The sequence below is a fragment of the Tenrec ecaudatus genome, chromosome 9 (assembly GCF_050624435.1).
Source record: "Tenrec ecaudatus isolate mTenEca1 chromosome 9, mTenEca1.hap1, whole genome shotgun sequence".
Lineage (NCBI taxonomy): Eukaryota > Metazoa > Chordata > Mammalia > Afrosoricida > Tenrecidae > Tenrec > Tenrec ecaudatus.
This window is the reverse complement of record NC_134538.1, coordinates 124,412,492-124,435,904: the sequence shown is the minus strand read 5'-3', so window position 1 is coordinate 124,435,904 and position 23,413 is coordinate 124,412,492. Positions and strand designations below refer to the sequence as shown.

Here is a 23,413-nt window from a genome sequence, read left to right as displayed (position 1 = left end):
AAAGTTACCTTGAAGATTTTTTTAAGTTGTATTTCTTTTTGGCCCTATTAAATATTTCCTCTTAAATGGTACCTTGAAAAATATGTGCTATCCCTCATTCAGTAGAGCTTGGTGGCATAGTAGTTATGTGTTGGGCTGTAATCCTCAGAGCCAGCAGTTCAAAACCACCAGCCACTGGGAAGGAGAAAGATGGGGCTTTCTCTCCCACTAACAGTTACAGTCTCGGAAACTCAGGGGGCAGTTCTGCCCTGCCCCACAGAGCTACAGAGCTGCTGTGAACTTGATGACAGGGTCCTGCAGAGCTGCACTGACTTGAGGACAGTGAGGTCTTTAGTTTATCCCTCATTTTCACAGTCATAATTATTACTTCCATTTTACATAAGAGAGAAAACTGCTGCAGGCCAGTAACTTGTCAAGAGTTACAGTTACGAGTGGTAGGGCTGGCATCGAGAGCCGCGTCTTTGTGACTCCACGGCTCACAGTTTTCATCTCCAGCATTTCTGCCCTCTCTTTCTCTCTAGAGTAGGGCGAGACAAATCTGAGTTAACAGAAGTCTCCAACTTTGCCCATTTTAAGTAGCTTGCAATAAAAACGTATCAAGTTTTCCAATATTCATAACTCATTTACTTCGAAAGGCTTATGCCTTTAAGTCAAACTGCATAGCTGAATTGGTTAGAAATCAAACACTGACGGTCCTGTTTCACTCCCTTCAATTTCAAGTGTTGACAAAAACCAGCACAAAATGCTTCTTAGGTATTTTCCGTAGTTTTAGGATAGCAGACAGCAAATAATGATACTGGCAACAGCTAATGATTATTATGTACTTACTTTGTAGCAGGAGCTATTTTTTAACATTTTATATGTGTTAATCCTTTTGAATTCCATTAGATATATAGAATATCCACCTGTTTCCCATCTCAGAGGTTTAGGGGGAAGCTGCTATCCCACTTTAGTGTACTCTGACCTCTCGTAGGGGTCTCTGTAACAGTGAATCTGAATAAACAGGCCTCATCCCACAAACCAGCAAAAAAATAATTTCAAAATCTAAATTACCTTAAATTCTTTTTCATTTATTCAAACAAATAAAATGCATAAGTTTCAGAAAACAAAAAGTGCAACAGATGGACAGTGTAAGCGATGACCAAAAAATGACTTGTAAATTATCAAGGGTTCATCAGGGAGGGAGGGGAAAAAAATAAGGAGCTGGTGCCAGGGGCTCCAGTGGAAAGCAGATGTTTTGAGAATTATGATGGCAACAAATGTGCAAATGTGCTTGACACAATGGATGTATGTATAGATTGTGATAAGCATTGGACGAGCCCCAAATAAAATGATTTTAAAAAAAAGTTCAACAGAATAATTCAATCTTGTAAGGGCTAACCCACTGAATCTTTCAAACATCTGTTAGATGCATGAACTTTTTATCATACTTGAGGTAGTAAAACACAAAGAGGTGAAGAAACTGGTCCAAGGTTATATAGCCCAGTAAGTGATCAAAGCTTGGATTTGAAAGCAAACAGATAACAAAAAGCCTTTATTCTTACCCACTTTGGAAGAAAGATGAGGCTGTTGAGATTTAGTTTCAGAAAGCACATATAAAATAGACTCAAGGAGAGTGTTTTTCTGGGGGTGTGTGTCATAATTCAGTTATACAGACTCTCAATGAGCAAAGAGCCCTTATACTAAAATTTTTATTTTCTAAATGAGAAATGGCTTTTAAAAGGGGGGGGGGGCGCTAATTTATCAGTGTGAACTCGGACTCCAAAAACCAGGTAAAGGTGCAAACTTAAGGATTTTCATTTAGGGAAAATATGGACACTGAAAATTCCTGCATTTAAAAAGGATATCATACAGTGTTTAAAATATCAATATTAAAAAGGAGTAAATAAATAGAATGCTTCTATAACTCAAAAGACTACAGAATTTTAAGATATATTTTGAAATGAGTATTAAAAAGACTACCCAGCAGATAAATGGACAGATTATATGAATTAAGGTCACAAGAAAGGCAATCAAAATGATGAATGCATAAAAAGATTCTTGAGAGAGAAGACTCAAGATGGCGTCCAGGTGGAATCAGCCCACCCAGTGCTCCTGTTGTTAGATCAGAAAATTAAGAGTCGCATGGGAAACAAGCCTGTGGAGTAAGCAACAGGACCATCGGTTCTGGAGGGACCTGCCGGCGGGAGGAGGAGCCAGGGGAAAGGAGCGCTGAGCAAACAATGCCATAGACAAGGGAATAACTAGCGAATGAAAGCAACAGCAAGGAGCACCTAGAGCAAGTGCTTCTCAACTTTCCTAACGCCGCGACCCATTAAATTCAGTTCCTCATGTGGTGGTGACCACCCCAACCATAACATTATTTTCATTGCTACTTCATCACTGTAATTTTGGTACTGTTATGAATCGGGTGACGCTTGTGAAAGGTTCTTTTGACCTCCTAAAGGGGGTCGCGAACCACAGGTTGAGAACCGCTGGCCTAGAGATTCCGGTGGTGGAGCAATAGTAATCTATCTGAGAGGAATTACTAAGAGGCAAAGGGGGGGGTGGGGGTGGTGAGTGTAATGGTGGGGTAGGAGGAAGGTAAAAGGAAACAGAGGAAAGATCTAGGAAACAAAGCTATGGACAGCAGTATAAACATAGATGTGCACTTACGTAAATATATTAATTCATAAAAATAGAGGTATTGGCCTATGTACATATATTTATATGGCAATACATTGAGGAAGTGGATGGACACTGGGCCTCTGCTCAAGCCCTTCCTCAATGCAAAAACACTTTGTTCTAACAACAAAGAATTCTGTGATGCTCACCCAGCACAATCACTGAAGACAAAATGGGTGCATAAGTAAATGTGAAGAAAGCTGATGGTGCCCGACTATCAAAAGATATAGTGACTGGGGCCTTAAAACCTTGAAGTTAAATAAGCGGCCATCTAACAGAGAAGCAACAAGCCTACATGGAAGAAGGACACCAGTCTGTGCGATCATGAGATGTCGACAGAATCAGTTAACAGGCACCAGAAGACGAAAACAAACAAACAAAAACATAATTGTTGAGAACCAGGGGTGTTGCAGCTCATACCCTAAACCCAATAGGACATTCCCTCACAAAAGGGTCATAAGGAAAGGATGAGTCAACTAGGGAACAGTATAGCACCAATGAAACACACAATATTCTTTTGGTTCTTTGAGCCTTCCTCACCCTCAATTACCATGACCCCAGTCCTGCCTTTTAGTTCTGGCTACACTGAAGCATATACACTGGTACAGATAAGAGAGCTCAACATGAGATCTATGTCAGATAAATCCCTCAAGAACAAAAATGGGAGTAGCGATACCAGGAGGGTAGGGGAGCAGTACGGAAGGAAGAGGGGAGTGGATCGCAATGATTGACACGTAGTCTACCCCTGACACGTAGTCTACCCCCTCCAGGGGGTTTAGCAACAGAAACGTGGGTGAAGGGAGATAGCAGCCAGTGTAAGATAAGGAAATAAATAAAACAATCAGGGGGTCACGAGAGTGGGAAGGAGGGGAAAAAGAGGAGCTGATACCAAGGGCTCAAATAGAAAAAATGTTTTAAAAATTATGATGGCAACCTATGTACAAATATGCTTGATACGATTGATGTACAGAATGCTCTAAGCGCTTTAAGAGCCCCCAATAAAATGATTTAAAAAAAAACAAAGATCCTTGAATTCATAAAGAAAACTGTAATCTAAAATATTAAAAGATTGTATTTCACACAGATCAGTATTACTTTTTAATATAAAATTTACAGAAATGGAGCAAGGAATTAAGTTGCTGTGGGAAAGGAGATGGGTACAAGATTCTTTGGGGAATGGTGGTTAGTGAAAAAGGAGGCCATGCATATTCTGCAGCCCAGCAATTCCACTCCCAGGTAACTAACATGGAAGGAATATGTACACACAGCAGGTATCTTCATCATAGGTGCACTTTTTGTCCATCAAAAGCTTCACCATAATGGAATAAAGAAATGTCAGCAGAGACAGTACACCAGAACAAAAGACAATATGGCTAAATATTAAAAAAGTAATGGGTGCAGAGAAATACATTTATGTAACACTTTCTGTGGAGTTTAAAAATACACTATATACTAGATGTTACACAAAAACCTTAAAACATTAAGTGGACCAAAATAAAGCCAGAGTATTTCTAGCGAAGGAGGGAAGGAAGATCTGATGCTATGCGTAAGGGGTTCTCAACGGACAGTGTTGTTTCTTTACTTGAGAAGTACTTACATGGGGGCATTATTATCTATACATCTTTTGCATTAAGTTCAAAAATTTTAAATTGACATTTCTAAATTCAGAATTAGTATATTTTTCCTAGTGTTTGAAAATAGCTTAACATTTCTTTTTCTTTCCCCCCCATTTGCAGTAGCATACATGATCATTAAACTACTACTAGAAGGTTCACACCTGTTGCCCCGGGCATTTGCTCTAGGTCAGGGTGGGGCTGGTCTGGTACCAGGCTGAGCTTAACATTTCAATGTAGCATCTCCAACCAATTCTTTTTTCTGTTTTGTTTTGTTTCTTTTTTAAACATTTTATTAGGGGCTCATACAACTCTTATTACAATCCATGCATATACATACATCAATTGTATAAAGCACATCCGCACATTCTTTGCCCTAGTCATTTTCTTTTCTTTTTTTTTCATTTTATTAGGGGCTCATAAAACTCTTATCACAATCCACACATATACATGACATCAATTGTCTAAAGCACATCCGCACATTCTTTGCCCTAATCACTCTCAAAGCATTTGCTCTCCACTTAAGCCCTCTGCATCAGGTCCTCTTTTCCCCCCCCCCCTCCCTGCACCCCCCTCAAATTCTTTTGTTTTAAAAGACAAGGAAAAATTACTCCTTCACAGTGATTAACCAAATTAACTGTATGAATAAAAATGTACCTCCTAAAATACAAGAATAAAAGAACAAATTTTCACATAAAGAAGGTCAGTACTGCATAGCTGCATTAGGATTACTAATTATAGTTACTATAACAATATCTACATTACAACAATAGCTACATCACAGCATACTATTAAGTTTATGGTGAATGAAAATAAAAATTTTAAAAGTAATGGCAATGTTCAAATTACAAGGACAAACTGTTGAAGCAATAGATAACCATATTTACAGACTTGAACTTACCAATTCCCATAGTCAAAATCAAAGGCAATAGTAATTTCTGTTCCTTTTGGAATATTTTGTATAGAATAAATATAAAGATGTATGGTTTCATCTTCAATTTCATGCCTCACCTGTTAAACAAATTTTGTATTTACATAAATTATTTTCTACATAAGAAACATCCTGCAATATTAAAAATTATTCAGAGTATCTTACAAATAAAACTTGGAAAATATGCCACTAATTACAAGACCTGTAGCTGGATCCTAATAGGGAAGGTGGTGAATTAGTTTTTAAACTGGATGACTGGCCAACCCCATGTGGCTTAAAAAAAGTAAGATAAAATAAAACCACTGTATTGTATAAATTCCCAATTTTCCCTTTCCCCACATTTTAGTGTGTCTGAAATAATCTTTAAAGTAACTGCATCTTAGTTTTAACTAAATAAAGTAATTGTACAGCAAACACATTGTTCTGGGTGGTTTACATGTAATGTATTAGTATCTTCAGTCCTCAGACCACTTTAAAAAAAATCATTTTATTGGGGGCTCGTACAACTCTTATCACAATACATACATACATCCATTATGCCTTAGACTATTTTTATAGATAAAACAGGCACATTTTATAGTGGCACAAATAAAAATATACTTTAGCTTCCAGTTTTGTCATTTAACTGGATGAAAGCATCATATACATATAAGCATGGTTGTCTACGAATGTAGCTTCTAGGATAACTAGAAAGTGAGTGGAATATCTTCTCTTACAGGGAACATCACAATATCTTCAATGTATACAGTAACTTTTAAGACCTCAAAGTTACATACCACCTAGATTTTCAACAAAAAGATGCTATTTATCTGTAGGTGAGATGCGTAGGCTACCAGATCTTGTACTTAATGCTCAGATCTGTGTCCCAGGCCCTGCAAAAGATTGCTATAAGCCTACCTCTGCATTAGGTGTACAAGAACGTCTGATGAACCGGGCTTCATTCCCAAAAGTCCTAGCATCAACACACATCTCCAGCCCATGAAACTTAGAATAAAATAAAACAAACGGGTATGGTCTACAAAGAAACAAACACATTATAAGCTATTAACATTTGAAAATAGCAACCTCCTATTAGTCTTCAGAGGTGAGACATATTGTGTGAGCCTTTTAGAAGTTAAATTCTCTGCCTAAACTGCCTCACATGGCAGTTTAATTTTAGAAATAATTTCTAAAAGGCTCAAACAATATGTAGCTGAGCCAAGATATGAATATAAGCAGTCTGATTCCCAAACTCACTCTTAAGCCACTGTTAATTAAGGCTTACTCGCCCTTATAACCCTACCTTAATTAAACACAATTGAAGGTAGGGCTTCAAACTTACAAATATACAAAACTGATTCACAATTTATAAATTTACAAACATTCAAAATTGGATGCCTTTAAAATCCAATATTTTTGGTGCATTTAAAAGTTTGATTTCAGAACAAATCTGGTACATAACAGAATTCTTGTGTATCACCCATCCTATCTTAAATAATCCTTTCAAGTTATAACCAACAAGAAATGTTTTCAACGATTGGAGGCCATTCAACTGGGAATGTCATCTCCAAGTGACAGGAACACACTGCTAGCCTTTAGGGAAGCAATGACTATCAGAATCATGTTGCCCACAAAAATCCAAAATCATCAAAAAGGTCTCCAATGGCATTCCAATACCAAGAGAGTAGAGGCTCAAAGTGGTGGCCAATATGTAGGACCAAATTGAACACTTTAATCAAGGGAAAGGAGCTTTGCCTGCAGTCACTCACCGGGGGTCTTTATCTGTTCTGGCAATTACATTATGAAGAATTAACACAAGACCTGGATAGACAAGATCTCTTGTAACCTCAGGTAATCATAGCTCCTGATTAATATTTGTCTATATTAGTGTCCTGGTGGTGAGATTCAGTAAGCAATAGGCTGCTAACTTCAAGGTCAGTAGCTCAAAACCACGAGCTGCTGTGGGAGAAAGATGAGGCTATCTGCTCCTAAAAAGATTTCACACAAAAACTGCCATCAAGTTGATTCTGACTCACAGCACCCGGACAGGAGTGAGTCAAACTGCCCTTCTGCTTTCCTGAGGCTGTAAATCTTCACAGGAGCAGACAGCTGTATCCTCCTATGGAGCAGCCAGTAGGCTTAAACTGCTGACCTTGCGTTATTTAGCAGGCAAATGCATAACCAACAGCCTCAGAAAACAAATCAAGCAGTCACTCCTTTGGAGAAAGATGAGGCTGTCTAATCCCATAAAGACTTATAGTCTCAGAAACCATAAAGAGAAGGTCTAGTCTGTCCTATTGGGTCATTGCGTTGGAATTGACTTGATGGCAATAGGTTTAGTTTTTGTATCTTGGTGTCAGGCCCCTAGGTGATGCAAATGGTTTGAACTAGCTGAAAGGTTGGAAGTCCTAGTCTATTCAGAAAGAGAGACCTGGTGGTCTGCTTCCATAAAAAGTCAGCAAAGAAGAACCTGTACAACACAGGTCTATTCGGATACATGGGTGGCAGAGAGATCAAATGACAATAGAAGCGCAGAGTTCCTTCTTTCCTTTACACTCCTTCAGTTTACAGTAGAAGCACAGCCATACTTCATTTTATTGCGCTTCACAAATACTGTAATTCTAAAAAAGTGAAGGTTTATGGCAATCTGGCTTTGAGCCAGTCTGTCAGTGCCATTTTTCTAATAGCATGTGCTCACTTGATTATCTCTGGATCACATTTTTGCTCATTATCACAATATTCCAACCTTTTTCACCATGTTATTGCACACTAAATAGATCATATACTATAGGGCAAACATAACTTCCATGGGCACTGGGACTCCAAAACACTTGTGTGACGCCTGTATTTTCATACTTGCTTTATTGCAGTGGTCTAGAACTGAACCTAAGTAGGCCTGTAGAATGATTTTGGATTTTTAGCAAAAGTTGATGGCAAGAGACTGAGAAGATCTCTGACCCATTCTCTACTGTTTTTAATGCTCTATTTTATTACAGTTATCATGAGTCACTGTTGTTCAACCACACTAGTTGAAATACATACATTATCACTCAGGGAAAAAATATCTATTATCACAATAGTTTGGTGAAACTCTAAAAGCCCCTAACTCAAAAAGCTCCAACTACAAGAATAATGAAAGACTGTACCTCTTAAAGAAATATCCATTTGCTTCAAACTGTTCTCTCAGCATGAACTTCCCTCTGTATTCAATAATAAGTGCATCAGGAGGCAAATCTTTCGCAGACTTCAAAATTTTCTTATTCTTTTGTATATGGCTCTAAAATCAGTAAATGTTGAGATGAATTAAGCCTAGTCATTTTCGGTCTAACTACTTAAGATGCAGTAAAAAGGGTTTTGTTTTCAAATTTTTAAGCAGCTACATTTACCTCCACAGGAGGTTTGAAGAGTAAGTTACTGGTGTTCACATCAGACTTATTCATCTCCTTGCTATCACTTCCACTGCCTACTCGCAGAGCTATCCTCCGTGCCTCCCGCTGAACCCCTTCACTATACTGGTTATTATTTGCCTCTTCATAGCGATCCATCCAGGCTTTGATTTTTGTCTCCCATCCAAAATTTGAGCCCTCAGATGAAGGGTCAATCTCTGGAGCTGAACCCTAAAACAATTACAAGCAAACCATTAATATATAAACATAACATATTCATTCACAAACATATAGAGCATACATGACAATCTACATATGAGAACATAAAATAAATTAGAAGATTTGGTTTTCTAAGTTGATCTTTTTCCCACAAAGAAAAGTCAGCAATCTACTATATTTTTAATGTAATTGTAATAATTACTTTTAATTCATATTCATATGCTCAGATTTTATTTATTGGGGACTCGTACAACTCTCATCACAACCCAGCCAGCCATCATGTCAAGCACATGTGTACATTTGTTGCCATCATCATTCTCAAAGAATTTGCTTTCCAGTCTACTACATTTTTACACAATAGGCCAGACAAATACTAGTTAGGAAACTGAAGGAAGCTGTAAAAAGTCAGAATAGCAGTAATTCAAGATCCACCATCACAATTGTAGCCACATTGAAAACTAAATGAAATTGGAAACACCAAAAACACTGGAGACAATTACAGTTAATGGTTCCAAAAGCAGAAAATGTAAGAAATTTCTGATTTTACTGACTCACAAACACACCAAGAATTGTTATATACTCATGGCTCGACTGAATGAGAATAACATTGCAGTTATCATGTAATCTACATATGCTGAATAAGAATACGTCTCCAGGCTTAATACTGGAGAATGTCATAACAAAAATATACTTTGCTTAACTTAGGGTAATCTTATAAACCACTCTATGCATGACAAAGCTGACATGATATCAAAATGTGTAAGAGAATGTGAGAGAACTTAAATTAGGGTAGTACTTAATTTAGGGTAATCTTATAATCCACTCTACGCATGATAAAGTTGACATGCTATCACAATGTGTAAGAGAATGTGAGAGAACTTAAAATGGCACAGTCTAAGTTCCTAGGACTATAAGAAGGGCGAGAGCTTTCTAGCTTGATGTGCCTCCTCCTCATTGAACCTTTTTTAAATTTTTTTGGCGACTCTGGCGGGACTCGCCTCATTAAACCTTTAAGGCAAACCGATTGCCATAAAATTGGTTCCAAGTCATAATGACTCTAAAACTCGTAAGCTATGAATGCTAAAAGCCAGGAAATAAAGGTTAGCACCTTTTCTTAACACATCACAAAATAAAAATAATTCTTTTCTAATTGGAAAATAATTTATTAAAAGGCCAAAATTACCAAATAATTGAAAATATATTAAAATCTCAACTACTAGTTATATTCAGTTACTACATATTTGCAATCTTACCAAGATACACTGTACTTCCAGTTTCATTAAAATTATAATGCATATGATATATAATTTTAATTCAGTTATAATATTTATCAATTTCCTTTTATAATACTGAAATTCTTCATGAGAAGACAGATTAGCCTATAATACATATAACCAAATAGAACTGAAACTGAAAATTCAGATTCCATAAGATCCTTGTATATCCTTTTAGACATGCGTATACACTGTCTAAGATGATATGCATGGGTAAACGGACAGTTATATCCTGTCCAATAAAGTCACTATGAGTCAGTATGTACTCAATGGCAGTGAGATACTTAGCAACGTGTTACAAAGATTTACCATCAGCCCACTCTCCATGTGACTGGCCAATCTTTACTTAAAAAGCATTCTTTTCTAATAAAAGTTATTTTACTATTTGATTATTCTACAATGAAACTTATTTAACCAACTATAATTTTGGTACACATCAATTCTCCATTGTGATGATCATTTGATAAAGGAGATTTTTATTAAATGAGATACTACAAAACCATCTTCTGCATTATTAATCTATTCAGTTTTGTCTCCACCCCAGCAGTTTTAGCATCTACAAATTAAGTTAATGGTTCCAAAAAGAGAAAACATGAAATTTCTCATTTTAGAGACTCACAAATAGCACGCTAATAAAACATAAGTTATAAATGATTGAGCAAATCACTAGAATCCCAACTATGTAAAAAAAATTTCAAATTCCAACTTTACAAATTTCTTATAACTTCTTTTTGGCTTCATGTTTTAATACTGCTAATAAACTAGAAAACGGGTTTAATCAGCGAGAATTTTCTAGGACTTCACTTCTGGTAAAGAACCTAACAAGCAATGAAATGCCACACACTGAAGAGAACATTAAGATCATGGATAAGAAACCACTTAATACACTCCTGAATAATTCATAATGGATAATAATGGCCTGAAATTTAATGGGGTTACCTTAACTCTTGATGATTTCCTAGATCCTTCACGAAAGGCCTACAAAAAATAATAGAGTTTTGAGTTAGTATTTTTAAAACAATGTAACAATTGAAGTTGTTTAATAAGTTTCATGGAAACAACAAAAAGTGGTAATAACTGCTCAATTCAGAATTACTACAGTAAGTACAGAAATCTGTTGAAATAAAAGTCCGCATGTAGACTAAGTAAGATCACAGAAGCTATGGTAGCATACTGGACTGTGCGTTTGGCTGCTGACTATAAGATTAGCCATTCAAATTCACCAACCACTCTGCTGGAGAACAGTAAGACTAAACATATATTTGTACATGATATGCTACTTGGACAAAAACTTCCGAATTTTCTTTATGCTCTAATAGTATAACTATCAGAAAATAATTATGACTCAAAATAATTTTGCTAAGATGATGATAAAATTTTGATCATATATACTGTCATTACTTTAATTGTGTAACTCAGATAGCAAATAATACTTGATCATTTTTAATGGGGCACCAGTATAGAATATCATAATAAACAAAGCTATATTCATTTATTCAATAAATATTTACTGAAAGCCCACTTATCTGCAAGGATCCAAAAGAGATCATTAGATTTAATTCTGTGTCCCTCAAGCTTGGATCCAAATATATTTAAATGCTCATTTTGTATGCAGACTATCCACTGAAAGTGAGTGAGATTTAAAACAAAGCAAATTCCTCTTCATTAAAGGTGGAATAAAAGCTAGGTAGACTGTAGAAAATGGATATAGTTAGATGGGCAAGTGGAATGATCATGATCCTGTTAGTAGGGAGAACTATGAAAGAAGGCCTGAATTAGGCAAAAATATGTCCCATTCAGAGGGTCCTGGTGGTGCCTTGGTTAAGAGTTGGGCTTCAGTCTGGGGTCTTAAAAGCTTGAAGCCAAACAAGTGGCCATCTAGCGGAGAAGCAACAAAGTCCACATGGAAGAAGCACACCAACCTGTGTGATCATGAGGTGTCAATGGGATCAGGTATCAGGCATCAAAGACCCAGAACAAAAAATCATATCAATGTGAATCAATGTGAATCTGTAGACAATTGGACATACCCTTACAGAAGGGTCACACGGAAGAGACAAGCCAGTCGGTATAGTATAGAACTGATGAAACATACAACTTTCCTCTAGTTCTTGAATGCTAAACACACTATCATGATCCCAATTCTACCTTACAAATCTGGCTAGGCCAGAGCATGTACACTGGTACAGAAAGGAGCTGGAATCACAAAGAATCCAGTATAGATAAACCCCTCAGGACCAATAATGAGAGTAGCAATACCAGGAGGGGAAGGGGAGGGTTGGGAGAGAAAGGGGAACCCAATTACAATGATTTACATAACCCCCCCCCAGGATGGACAACGGAAAAGTGGGTGAAGGAAGAAATCGTAAGACATGAAAAACTTTTTTTATAAATTATGAAGGGTTCATGAGGGAGGGGGAAAAATGAGCCTTGATACCAAGAACTCAAGTAGAAAGAAAATGTTTTGATGATGGCAATATTTCTGCAAATGTGCTTGACATAATGGATATATGTATGGATTAGTAAGAGCTGTACGAACCCCCAATAAAATGATTTTTTTTTAAAAGTTGGGCTTTAAATCTGCAAGGTTGGCAGTTTGAAACCACCAGCAGCTCCAAGGGAAAAGCTCCAAGGCTTTCTGCTCCTGTAAACATGTAGAGTTTCTTGCGGGGCTGGCCCCAATCCCAGCCAAGTTGATCCCCTTCCCAGAAGAATGTACTACAAAGGACAGCACTAAAGATAAAGTCAGGGGAGAGTGGCGGGTCTGCGCAGACCACAAGAGAGCAAACTATAAGAGACAGAGAGAAAGAACTGCATCTTGGCCCACCAAGCCTCAAGGACCTTTTTGCTTAGAGCAGCCAATGCACAGAGAGGACCATAGGGCCGGCTCCACCACGAGACACAACGTCCCCTCACTGACCCACAGTGCTACAGGGGACAGCACTGGAGAGACAGTGTGGGAATTGTGCTCAGTCTGACACACACACCATACCCCTCCCTCACTGGGGTGAAATACAAAGGGAGTGCAACAGAGCAGCAAGGGGAACAAAGCAATGAAGTCCCAGAGAATTTTCCAAAATAGAATTTTGACACCTGATCAGACTTAATCAGAATACGTTCTTAAGGGGCAGCAGACATACCTGGAACTATTTATAGGCTTACCCCCACCCACCTCCATGTCTATCTATCTAAGATAGGCAGGGTTGTTTAAAATCCCAAGGAGAAAACAATGGGACCAACGTTTCTGAGGGGACATGGGAAAGAAGGAGGTGGGGGAAAGGGAGTGGAGAGCCAACAAACCCAGGGACAAGGGAACAACAAGAGATCTAAAATCAATGGTGAGGAATGTGTAGAATGCCTGGTGAGGTTTGATCAAGTGAGTATAGCCAAGAGGAATTACTGAGAGTCCAGTGAAGGTCAATTATGATAGTGGAACAGGAGGAAGTAAAAGGAAATCGAGAAAAGAAGTAGGAGGAAAAAGCAGAGGTATAAACATAGGCATGTATATATGTAAACATATTAATATATAATGATAGGTATATGTCTGTGCACATATTTATATGCTAAGTATCCAAGTAGCAGATGGACACTGGGCCTCTACTCAAGTCATCCCTCAATAGCAGGAATACATTGTTCTAATAACCTGGCATTCTGTGATGTTTACTTTCCTGACATGATCACTGAAAACAAAATGGATGCATAAGCAAATGTGGTGAAGAAAGTTGATGGTGCCTGGCTATTAGAAGATATAATGTTTGGGGCCTTACAGGCTTGAAGTTAAACAAGCATCCATCTAGCAGGGAAGCAACGAAGCCCAAATGGAAGAAGCACACCAGCGTGTGTGATCACGAGGTATCGATGTGGATCAGGTAACAGGCATCAGAAGGCCCAAAACAATCATATAGATGCAAATGAGGAGGGTCAGAGTGGCGACCCAAAGCCCATCTGTAGATAACTGGACATCCCCTCACAGAAGGATTGAGTCAGCCAGGGTACAGTATAGCATCTACGAAACACACAACATTCCTAGTTTCTTTAATGCTTCCTCCCCCACTATCATGACCCCAGTTCTACCTTACAAATCTGGCTAAACCAGAGCATGTACACTGGTACAGATAAAAGCTCTCTACACACAGAATCCAAGGCAGATAAACCCCTCAGAAACAGTAATGGAAGTAGTGATGCCATTAGGGTAGGGGGAAAGTGGGGGAAAGGGAGAGAAAGAGGGAAGAGATCACAATGATTGACCTATAACAGCGCCCCCCCCCAGGGGAGGGGAAATGACAAACAACAGAAACATGGGTAAAGTGAGACAGCAGATGGTGTAAAATATGAAAATAATAATTTATTAAAATTTATCAAGGGGTCATGAGGGTGAGGGGAGGAGGGAAAAATAAGCTGATACCAAGGGTTAAAGAAGAAAGAGTTTTGAAAATTATGGCAACATATGTACAAGCATACTTGATACAATTGATGTATGGATTGTTATAAGATCTGTAAGAGCCCCCAATAAAATGATTAAAAACAAACAAAACCAGTTACAGTCTCCTAATCTGTCCTACAGAATCACTATGAGTCAGCATTGACTTGATGGCAGTGAATTTGTTTATTTTTAGTGCCCCATTCAAGGAAAATAAATATAGTATTATTTTACTTACTTAAAAGTAGCATACAAAATTGGCAAGAAAAATTTTTTTAATTTGATCATGTAAACCAAATTTAGATGTAAGATTTTTATAATTCCAATTTAAGTGCTCTATCATCTTTACTATAAAAGTGAAGTCCCTAAAATACCTCTGAGAATAGGGGTGTTATAAAAATGTTATTTTTTTAAAAACAGATAACCAAATATAGAATACATTGAATAAGAAAAAAGATAAAATTATAGATTATGAAGTATGAGGGCTTAGAATGGATTTGTATCAGCAAAAAGAAAAATATATCTGAAAGATATTTCAAAGAAAGAAAATTATAGAGCTTTTGAAAATAAATCTGTATGTGAAAGACTAGCTAGCAATTTTAACTTCTGCCTGCTAGAGCAAACACACTACTAGCATGTAAAGAACAGTCAAAGAAACAAATCTGGTTTAGAATGGAAACACTGTAAGCAAATGGCCATAGAATATTCTATAGTGATTTGCTGACAATGACATAAAGCACTAAAAAAAAAAAAAGCCCGAACACGAAAATCATGATTTAAAAATCTCTCAGTTAAAATTGGAAAATAACTTTAAAATGCCTAACATGAACCACACTATATAGCTCATGTCTTTTAGTACTTCATTCTGAATTATTAGTGTTAATACTTGTCAAAGTCCTGAATTGTTGAAACAGCAGTAATTCCTTAATAAGGTTTTACAAATATTTTTAGACTGTCATATGCTCAGAATACTTATTAGGCAAAAGAACATATAGATTTCTAATTTTAAGCTACTGTTATAGTCAACTTTTAAATATGAATGGAATTAGCAATATTTTTATTAAATGTTGCTCCCAATAATAAAATCTAACAGAAGGTAAGTATCAATTATGCCTAGCTCCTGAATTCCATCTTTTAAATTGATATCATACAAAAAAACCTTATTCTTTTTTTTAAATACATAACAATATTTGGAAATACAACACAACCTAGAATTTATTCTCATACACAAAAGTCAGTCTAGTTAGCCATCTATTTTAATTAAAATTCAGAATCTGAAAAAAAAAAAATTCAGAATCTGTTTTATTTTTACTATGGATTGAAATTAAAGCAAATGACATCATTCCCAGGTGGTTTTTATTGGAACTAACAGAAATGTGGGTAAAGGGAGACAACGAACAGTGTAAGACATGGAATAACAACAACAATATATAATTTATCATGGATTCATGAGGGTGGGAGAAGGAGGGGGAAAAAAAGTTGCTGGTACCAAGGGATCAAGTGGAAAGAAAATGTTGTGGAAATGTTGATGGCAGCATATGTACAAGTGTGCTTAATACAACTGAATGATGGATTTTTATAAGATTTGTAAGAGGATCCCCCCCAAATAAAATGACTAATAATTAAAAGAAATATATAGGCAAAGAACTTAGTCAACATTTATATACATGGGTCCCCAAATCTTTGTATTAAGTTAACCTTTCAAGATGAGGAAACTAACAATAAAACATGACAAAATAGTTAAGTACTCTAATAAAAGGTTGAAAGTGCTAGAAAGATCATAATTGGTAAGAGAAAAGTAAATTTCAAGGAGGAAGTAATAGATTGAGTATGGTGAAAGCTTTAAAAAGATAAAGATGGAGAAAAGAACATTCCAACAGCAAAGACACCTGACCACAAAGTGAGAAAATACAGCTGCAGTTTTATTAGCACTCCATCCACATGCCCTACAATTTATTAATTCAATCATATAAACAAGAGTTGTATAATTGTCAACATATTCAATTCTAGAACAGTTTCTTCTTCCTTTTAGTCATTCTTATTCATATTTTTTCCTAATTGTGGTAAACATATGCACAACAAAATGTTCTACAATTCCACAACTTCTACTTGTGTAATTCAGTGTTACTGATTATACTCTTCATGTTGTACAAAATTATCAATATCTTTTTCCAAATTATTTTACCACCATTGACATAAACTCAGTGCCCCTATGTTACAACTTTTTCCCCTTCACCTATGGTAATCATTGTAAAGTTTGGTTTCCTTCCGCCCCCGCTTGGTTTTCTTGATATAACATTCACACATCATACACTTCCATGGTTAAATTGCTTTTAAAATGAGTCGTACATACATAATCACAATCTGTTCGAATGCCCCCTCTTTCTGCCCGCAGTCATAGTTTGCTCCTCAAGTTCCCTCACCCTTACTCCGACCCTAACCCAACATTCTCGACACACCTTCGCATCAGTTATTATCTCTATAAAGCTACCTTTCCTGTGCTTCACAAACTGGGAAACCCACAAGTAACAATAAAAAACAAAATAAAAATAAAATGGCAAGGATAAAATAATAATATAAAGACAAAAATACAAATAATGAGTAAGAAAGAAAGGACCGTCATCATTATTTTAAAAGCCAGGGAAGAAATTTTTGTCATGGAACAAGCAAAAATTACTTGAGCATAGAACAAATTCAAGTTGGATCGAGAAGGAGGTCAACTGACCAAGTATCAGGTTCAATCCAGCATAATCAAGTTTATGAACTATTAAGTGACTAAACATATGAAGAATACTCAGTTAAAATTCTTTTTTTGAAAGCCTGGATTTTATATCTAGACATATTTTCAACTTATAATACCATTATACTCATTGTAAAAGTTTTTACTCTTATCTGGATAAAAATCTGCCATAGTGATTCTAATAAAATTAATGAGGAAAAAAAGGATTGTAAATAGTTTTCTATCATTGGAATACCAGGGATAATTTATTACATAAAATTTACATTAAAAAAATCCCCAATACCCCAAGCAAACATTCCAATTGAGTTGAATCTGACTCACCATGACCCTGTATAACGTTTCCACGGCTATAAATTTTATGGGAGTAGATTAGATTCATCTTTCTTTTGCCAAGCACCTGGTGGCTTTGACTCACTGACCTCACATCGTCAAAATTCAACAATTAAAATGTTTAGATATTCAAACTGAACCAAACCCATTGCCACTGAGTTGATTCCCACTCTTAGTGACCTGACCCAATAGGACAAAGTAGAACTGCCCCCAGAGTGTTTCCCCGGCTGTTAATCTTTAAGAAGGTGATTATACATCTTTCTCCTATGGAGCTTTTCAGTTAGCAGCTGAGTGCTTTAATCATTGGGCCACTAGGAATCCTAGACATTCTAAAGTTATCTAAAAATTCCTTGTAATCATTGTATATACATCTGTGTCCTTACTTGTTCATAAATAACACTATTTAGGACTATTACTTCTGTTTTCTAAAATAGTCCTTTTGTTCTATTTTATATTTATAAAAATAACCACATTAGAGTAATGATTTCAAGGAAGTTTGCATAAGTTTTCTATTCTACTTTAATCTTTAAAGTACATAAAAATTTTAATAATTATTTAAAATAAAAACAGAAGTCTTTGCTACATCCTACCACTAATAGTCTCCCCTTTCCTATAAAGCACCTGTCTTTGTGATAAAACTCTTTACTTCCCAACCACTCAAATTTTTAAAAAGAAAAAACTTACTTTTTTACATCTTGAAATATTTTGTTCTTTCTCCCCACTTTTTTTCCTTCTTTTATCATTAACCTTGGAAACTCTTGAAGCAGTAAAAGTAATCGATGTTGGAGTATGTTGAAATGCAGTATATAATTCCACAGGAACCTCATCACCACTCTCAGTTGCACTGGTATCACCATCTTCAAAGGCAAAATAAACATTAATACATATGTAAGACTCTATTTCAAAGTGAGATAGCATTCCACATAACTGGACTGTGGATTGGATATCCATCTTTCCAGAGGGGTGGGGGGAAGGGAAACACGCTTCCATTTCTCCACTCACCACACTCACAGCAAGTTTACTTTAAATAAAAACTATAACTATAATTTGTTACCCATTAAACTAGGAAAGACATAAAAAGGTCTTAACGCTATACTCGGGTAGTGAGACAGGTGAGACACTTGTATCTTACCAGTAGAAAGTCAGCATTCTTTACAAAGGGAAATTGAGAAGTATCTAACAAAATTATATATACATTTACTATATGATCATTTATAAGACAGAATGGCAAAAACTCATTAAGGTTCTACTGAAAGAACTATCTAATAGCAAAGACAAAGACCCAAAGAAAATCTAGAACTAACTCATCGCAGAACAATGGTTGATTAAAATGGTTCAAAATTCATTTTATTAGCAAAGTATTAAGTCAAAGTGAAAATTAGGGCATATGTCATACTCCTAAATTCAGTTTCTAACAATAAAAGAAACACTGTTCCACATTACAAATAATAGATAGCCATCTTTCTGAAGAATGAATAGTTATTTCTTTCAGCTCATGGGTTAACTATGTGTAAGAAAATTATTTTTAAATGTTTAAGGTAATTTTAAATGCTTATTTTCCTTATTGCCTGAGATAAGCGTACATTTATTCTATAATATAAAAAACAAAAATCTTTAAATACTATACCAAAAATTATAAATTATGTGTGCAATCAATACTCATCAGTAAGGAATGTATATGCAATAACAGACTATTTACTCATCAATCACATGACTCTTAATTTAGTGCATATCCTTGGTACCAACCTGACATATTTTCCCTTTTCCGGCGTTGTAGTAGCACTGCTCTCTCTTTATCCAAACTCCTAAAATAAAATATTAACACGATTGCTTACCAAACTCTCACTAATTTAGATATGAAACAGAACTGCTTTAAATGTAACAAAATGCATTATTTCTTTAATTCTAAGCGAAAACCCAACAATATAACATATATATGCACTACTCTGTCTCACCGGGTACATATAATCTAGTATAATTAACAGTAGCTGTCAGTGACTTCTTTTCACTGTTAAAAAAGAACTTTAAAAAAAATTTATCAAGGAGCCTAGCAATTTAATTGCTTTAAAAGCTACATTTAAAGGAGAAAAAGCTTTAAAATAATCTTAATTTTAGCAATACAATTAAACTTAAAAAAATAAATATATAATATTTATTTAGAATCTATGGTGGTATAACCATTTGTTTCAAATTATTTCCACTTTAGAAATAATGCAAAACATTTAGAATTTAAGTAAATGTCACTTTAAACTCTCCCAACACCCTTTTTATAAACTATATGAACTATAAAAGAAAAACTAATTCTTTTCCCAACTTTTCATTGTATAAACTTATTAGAGATCAAATAACACTAAATATTATTCTCAGCAGAATAAGAAAGATCTCTAGTGGAAATACCTAAAGTTTAATAATGGACTTGCCGTAATGCCTAGTAGGATAGGGAACTATCTTAGCAGCACAGAAGAATATACTAGTTATCATAGAATTATAAAGTTGGGTTTTGTTTTGAGCAACTGTTTTCATAATGGTCAATTTTTAACTCACCGAATCCATTCACAGGTATTTATCTCATCAAAAATTATCTGGCACAAGCTAATAACTAATCACAAAATGAAAAAAAAAGCCACATAGAAAAACTCATTCATAAGAGAAATGCAATATATAACTACATTTCATATCTAACTAGACTAACAAAACTTCAAGTCTATCAAGCATGCTATTGTGAAGTTTGGGAAACAGTCAAGCTCATTCATTACTGGTAGGAATTCAACGTTGCACAGCTCCTACTTGGGGGCAGTGAGGCAATATAGAGCACATTTCTATGTACAAATTCCCTAAAGATATAAAAATACATAAGGCATGTCTCCATATATTGCTATGAAGTGATGTTCAAGCATATATTTTTAAGAGAAAAAAGGAATGTGGTGAAAACTCTGTAAAGAGGGAAATACAAATACATAAGTATAGAAAGTTGTTATAATAAAAATCAAACAATGGAGGCTAACACCAATTTTTTAAGGTAGTTACTTCTAGTAAGATAGGGTAGAAGGGACAGGGATAGAAGCTATATCTTGTCTTATATATTTCACTTTTAAATAGCACAACTGTTTCTTACATTGTTATAAAGTAAATAAAAATTCAAAGGCAATCCTTTAAGAAATAAATAACTGAATCACCTGTACATTGTTGGTGGGAATGTAAAATGGTATAGCCACTCTGGAAAAGAGTGTAGCAATTTTTCATAAAACTAAATATGTGACTCAGAGGTAGGGAGGGATATAAAAAAAAAAACAAAAACAAAAACAACTAAACATGCATTTATACAATCCAGCAACTACATTCTTGAGTATTTATCCCAGTTAAAAAACTACTACTGTTCACACAAACCTGTACATCAATGTTTATAATACTTTTATTTGTAATAGCACAAACGTCCTTCAAATGATAATATATAGTCCAAATGTCCTTCAAAAGATGAAGGGTCAAACAAACTGTAATACATACATATCATGAATTAATGAAAACTTTTGGGAACCAGAGTGAATAGAAACATGTGGGGTTCATACTACTACTTTACTTTTACATAGGTTTGAAATGTCCATAACCAAAAGATTTAAACCTTGAAAAGCGTGCTTCTAATAACTCTTTTTTAAAAAAAATTGTTAAATAACTGTATTACTGGTGTGTGGGGGTTTTCCGGGAAAACCAGAAATCCTGCTAGACAAATTCTTAAAGAGCTGTAACACTTTTAAAAGTGTAATCCTCAAAGAACTATAAATCATATCAACTGGTGCCCACCTCCCTGATACGATCAATGAAGACAAACGTGTGCATAAGGAAATGTGGTGAAGAAAGCTGATGGTGCCCGGCTATCAAAAGATATAGCATCTGGGGTCTTAAAGACTTGAAGGTGAACAAGCGAGTATCTAGCTCAGAAGCAACAAAGCCCACATGGAAGAAGCACACCAGCCTGTGTGACCACGAGTTGTCAAAGGGATCAGGTATCAAGCATCAAGGAACAAAAAATCATATCATTGAAAATGTGGGTGAGTTCAGAGTGGAGACTCAAAGCCCACTGGTAGCCAACCGGACACCCCTTACTGAAGGGTTGTGGGGAGGAGATGAACCAGGCAGGGTGCAGGGTAGCAACAATGAAACATGTAACTTCCCTCTAGTTTTTAAATGCTCTCCCTCCCCCCACTATCATGATCCTAATTCTACCTTACAAATCTGACTAGACCAGAGGATGTACATAGGTACAGATAGCAACTGGAAACACAGGGAATACAGGACAGATGACTCCTTCAGGACCAGTGGTGAGAGTGGCCATGCCTGGAGGGTGGAGAGAATGTGGAGTAGAAAGGGGGAACTGATTACGAAAATCTACGTATAGCCTTCTCCCTGGGGGATAGACAGCAGCGAAGAAGGTGGGGAGGAAACGTCGGACAGTGTAATATATAACAAAATAATAATAATTTATGAATGATGAAGGGTTCATTAGGTAGAGGGAGGGGGGAAATGAGCAGCAGATATTAAGGGCTCAAGTAGAAGGCATTTTGAGAATGATGATGGCAACAAATGTACATATGTTCTTGACAAGATGGATGTATGTATGGATTGTGATAAGCATTGTACGAACCCCCAATAAAATGATTAAAAAAAAAGAGTGTAATCCTAGTGGTGAAAAGGGAAATAAATAAGTAGCCTGATCAATAAACCACAGTATTTTATCAATGGAGTCTTCCCAAGTTTAGGCATGCTAGAATATAAGTCAATATAAAATAAAAAGGTTAAGCTTAGAATATTGAATCAATGAAAAATGAATTTGCCAATTCCTAGAATTCATAAGTAAAATTTTTGTTAACTAAAATTTACTTTAGTAAAATTATAAGCAATATTATCAGCTATGTGCAACTCACCTAGGCTGACAACGTTCACAAAGATATGTATCAGGAATATGCTGCCTGTCAATTCCCATGCAGTCAATATGTTGCCAAACACTTAGGGGAAAAAATAAAACAGAACATATAAATTATTCAAAATCATCCTGAAATTAGGATTTTAATTTCCAACTAACTACCACTTAGTACGTGCCAATTTTTAGCTTAGCATTCTATATGGTGCTATGAGGAATTTATATAAATACAACTTTAGAGGATAAAATGAAGCAGAAACAAGTAAACAAGAATAGGATATGCACACATATATGTATGTGCATGTTTATATATTAGAAACTTCTAAAGTAAATACCATTTTTAAAGATATATGATACAAATATAAGAAACTACAGAGCTTAAGAGAGATGTACCCCTCAAAAAAAAAACGCCCTTGCAGTTGACTAGTAACTATTCAAAAGTGAAATTATTTAACTCCAATCACTGCTTGGAGTTAATGAAAAAAGTGCCCTGAAGAATAATGAACTTAAATAGAATCTCATTTAGGAAATTAAGAAGAAAAGACATCTTTGTAGCAATCTTTTTGCAATTAGATACAATGAACAATAACCAGAAGGACACAATATATGAATAACATGTACATTTTGAGAAATAGAGAGGATTAAAACTGGATTAGTAAAATTGCAGTCTGATTATATAGTACTTTGAAGGTCAGGATGTGTGTACTTTTCTTCAACCTGCAATGGATGACAACTTGAGGTGCTCAAGGGCATACGGTTTTACTGCAGAAGCGGTCAAGAAACTAGAGGCAGATAGTCCAACTAAGTGGTGTTCCCAACATTCATTGCTAGCTACTGGCAGAGAAAAACTGCCCAAATGGAATTTCCAAGGTTGTAATCTTTACAAGAGCGGATCCCCAGCTCTTTCTCCTGCACATTCCCTAGGTGGCCATTTTCTCGCGA

The 23,413-nt window shown here is 35.8% G+C and overlaps 1 protein-coding gene and 1 non-coding gene across 4 annotated transcripts in view; both read right to left on the bottom strand.

Annotated features, from left to right (window-relative positions):
* Window positions 1-23,413, bottom strand: part of KMT2E (lysine methyltransferase 2E (inactive)) — an 86,910-nt gene that overhangs the window by 23,568 nt on the left and 39,929 nt on the right. For all 3 annotated transcript variants that reach the window (XM_075558520.1, XM_075558519.1, XM_075558521.1), the window contains 8 exons: window positions 22,476-22,556; window positions 19,303-19,361; window positions 18,241-18,413; window positions 11,006-11,044; window positions 8,574-8,804; window positions 8,334-8,464; window positions 6,106-6,223; window positions 5,179-5,288 (listed from right to left, as the gene is read on the bottom strand). In XM_075558520.1, coding sequence (XP_075414635.1) covers window positions 5,179-5,288; window positions 6,106-6,223; window positions 8,334-8,464; window positions 8,574-8,804; window positions 11,006-11,044; window positions 18,241-18,413; window positions 19,303-19,361; window positions 22,476-22,556 — 942 coding nt within the window. The remainder of the gene's footprint in view (window positions 1-5,178; window positions 5,289-6,105; window positions 6,224-8,333; window positions 8,465-8,573; window positions 8,805-11,005; window positions 11,045-18,240; window positions 18,414-19,302; window positions 19,362-22,475; window positions 22,557-23,413) is intronic.
* Window positions 21,244-21,304, bottom strand: LOC142457525 (U7 small nuclear RNA). The gene has a single exon (XR_012786247.1). It is a non-coding gene; the product is annotated as a U7 small nuclear RNA (small nuclear RNA).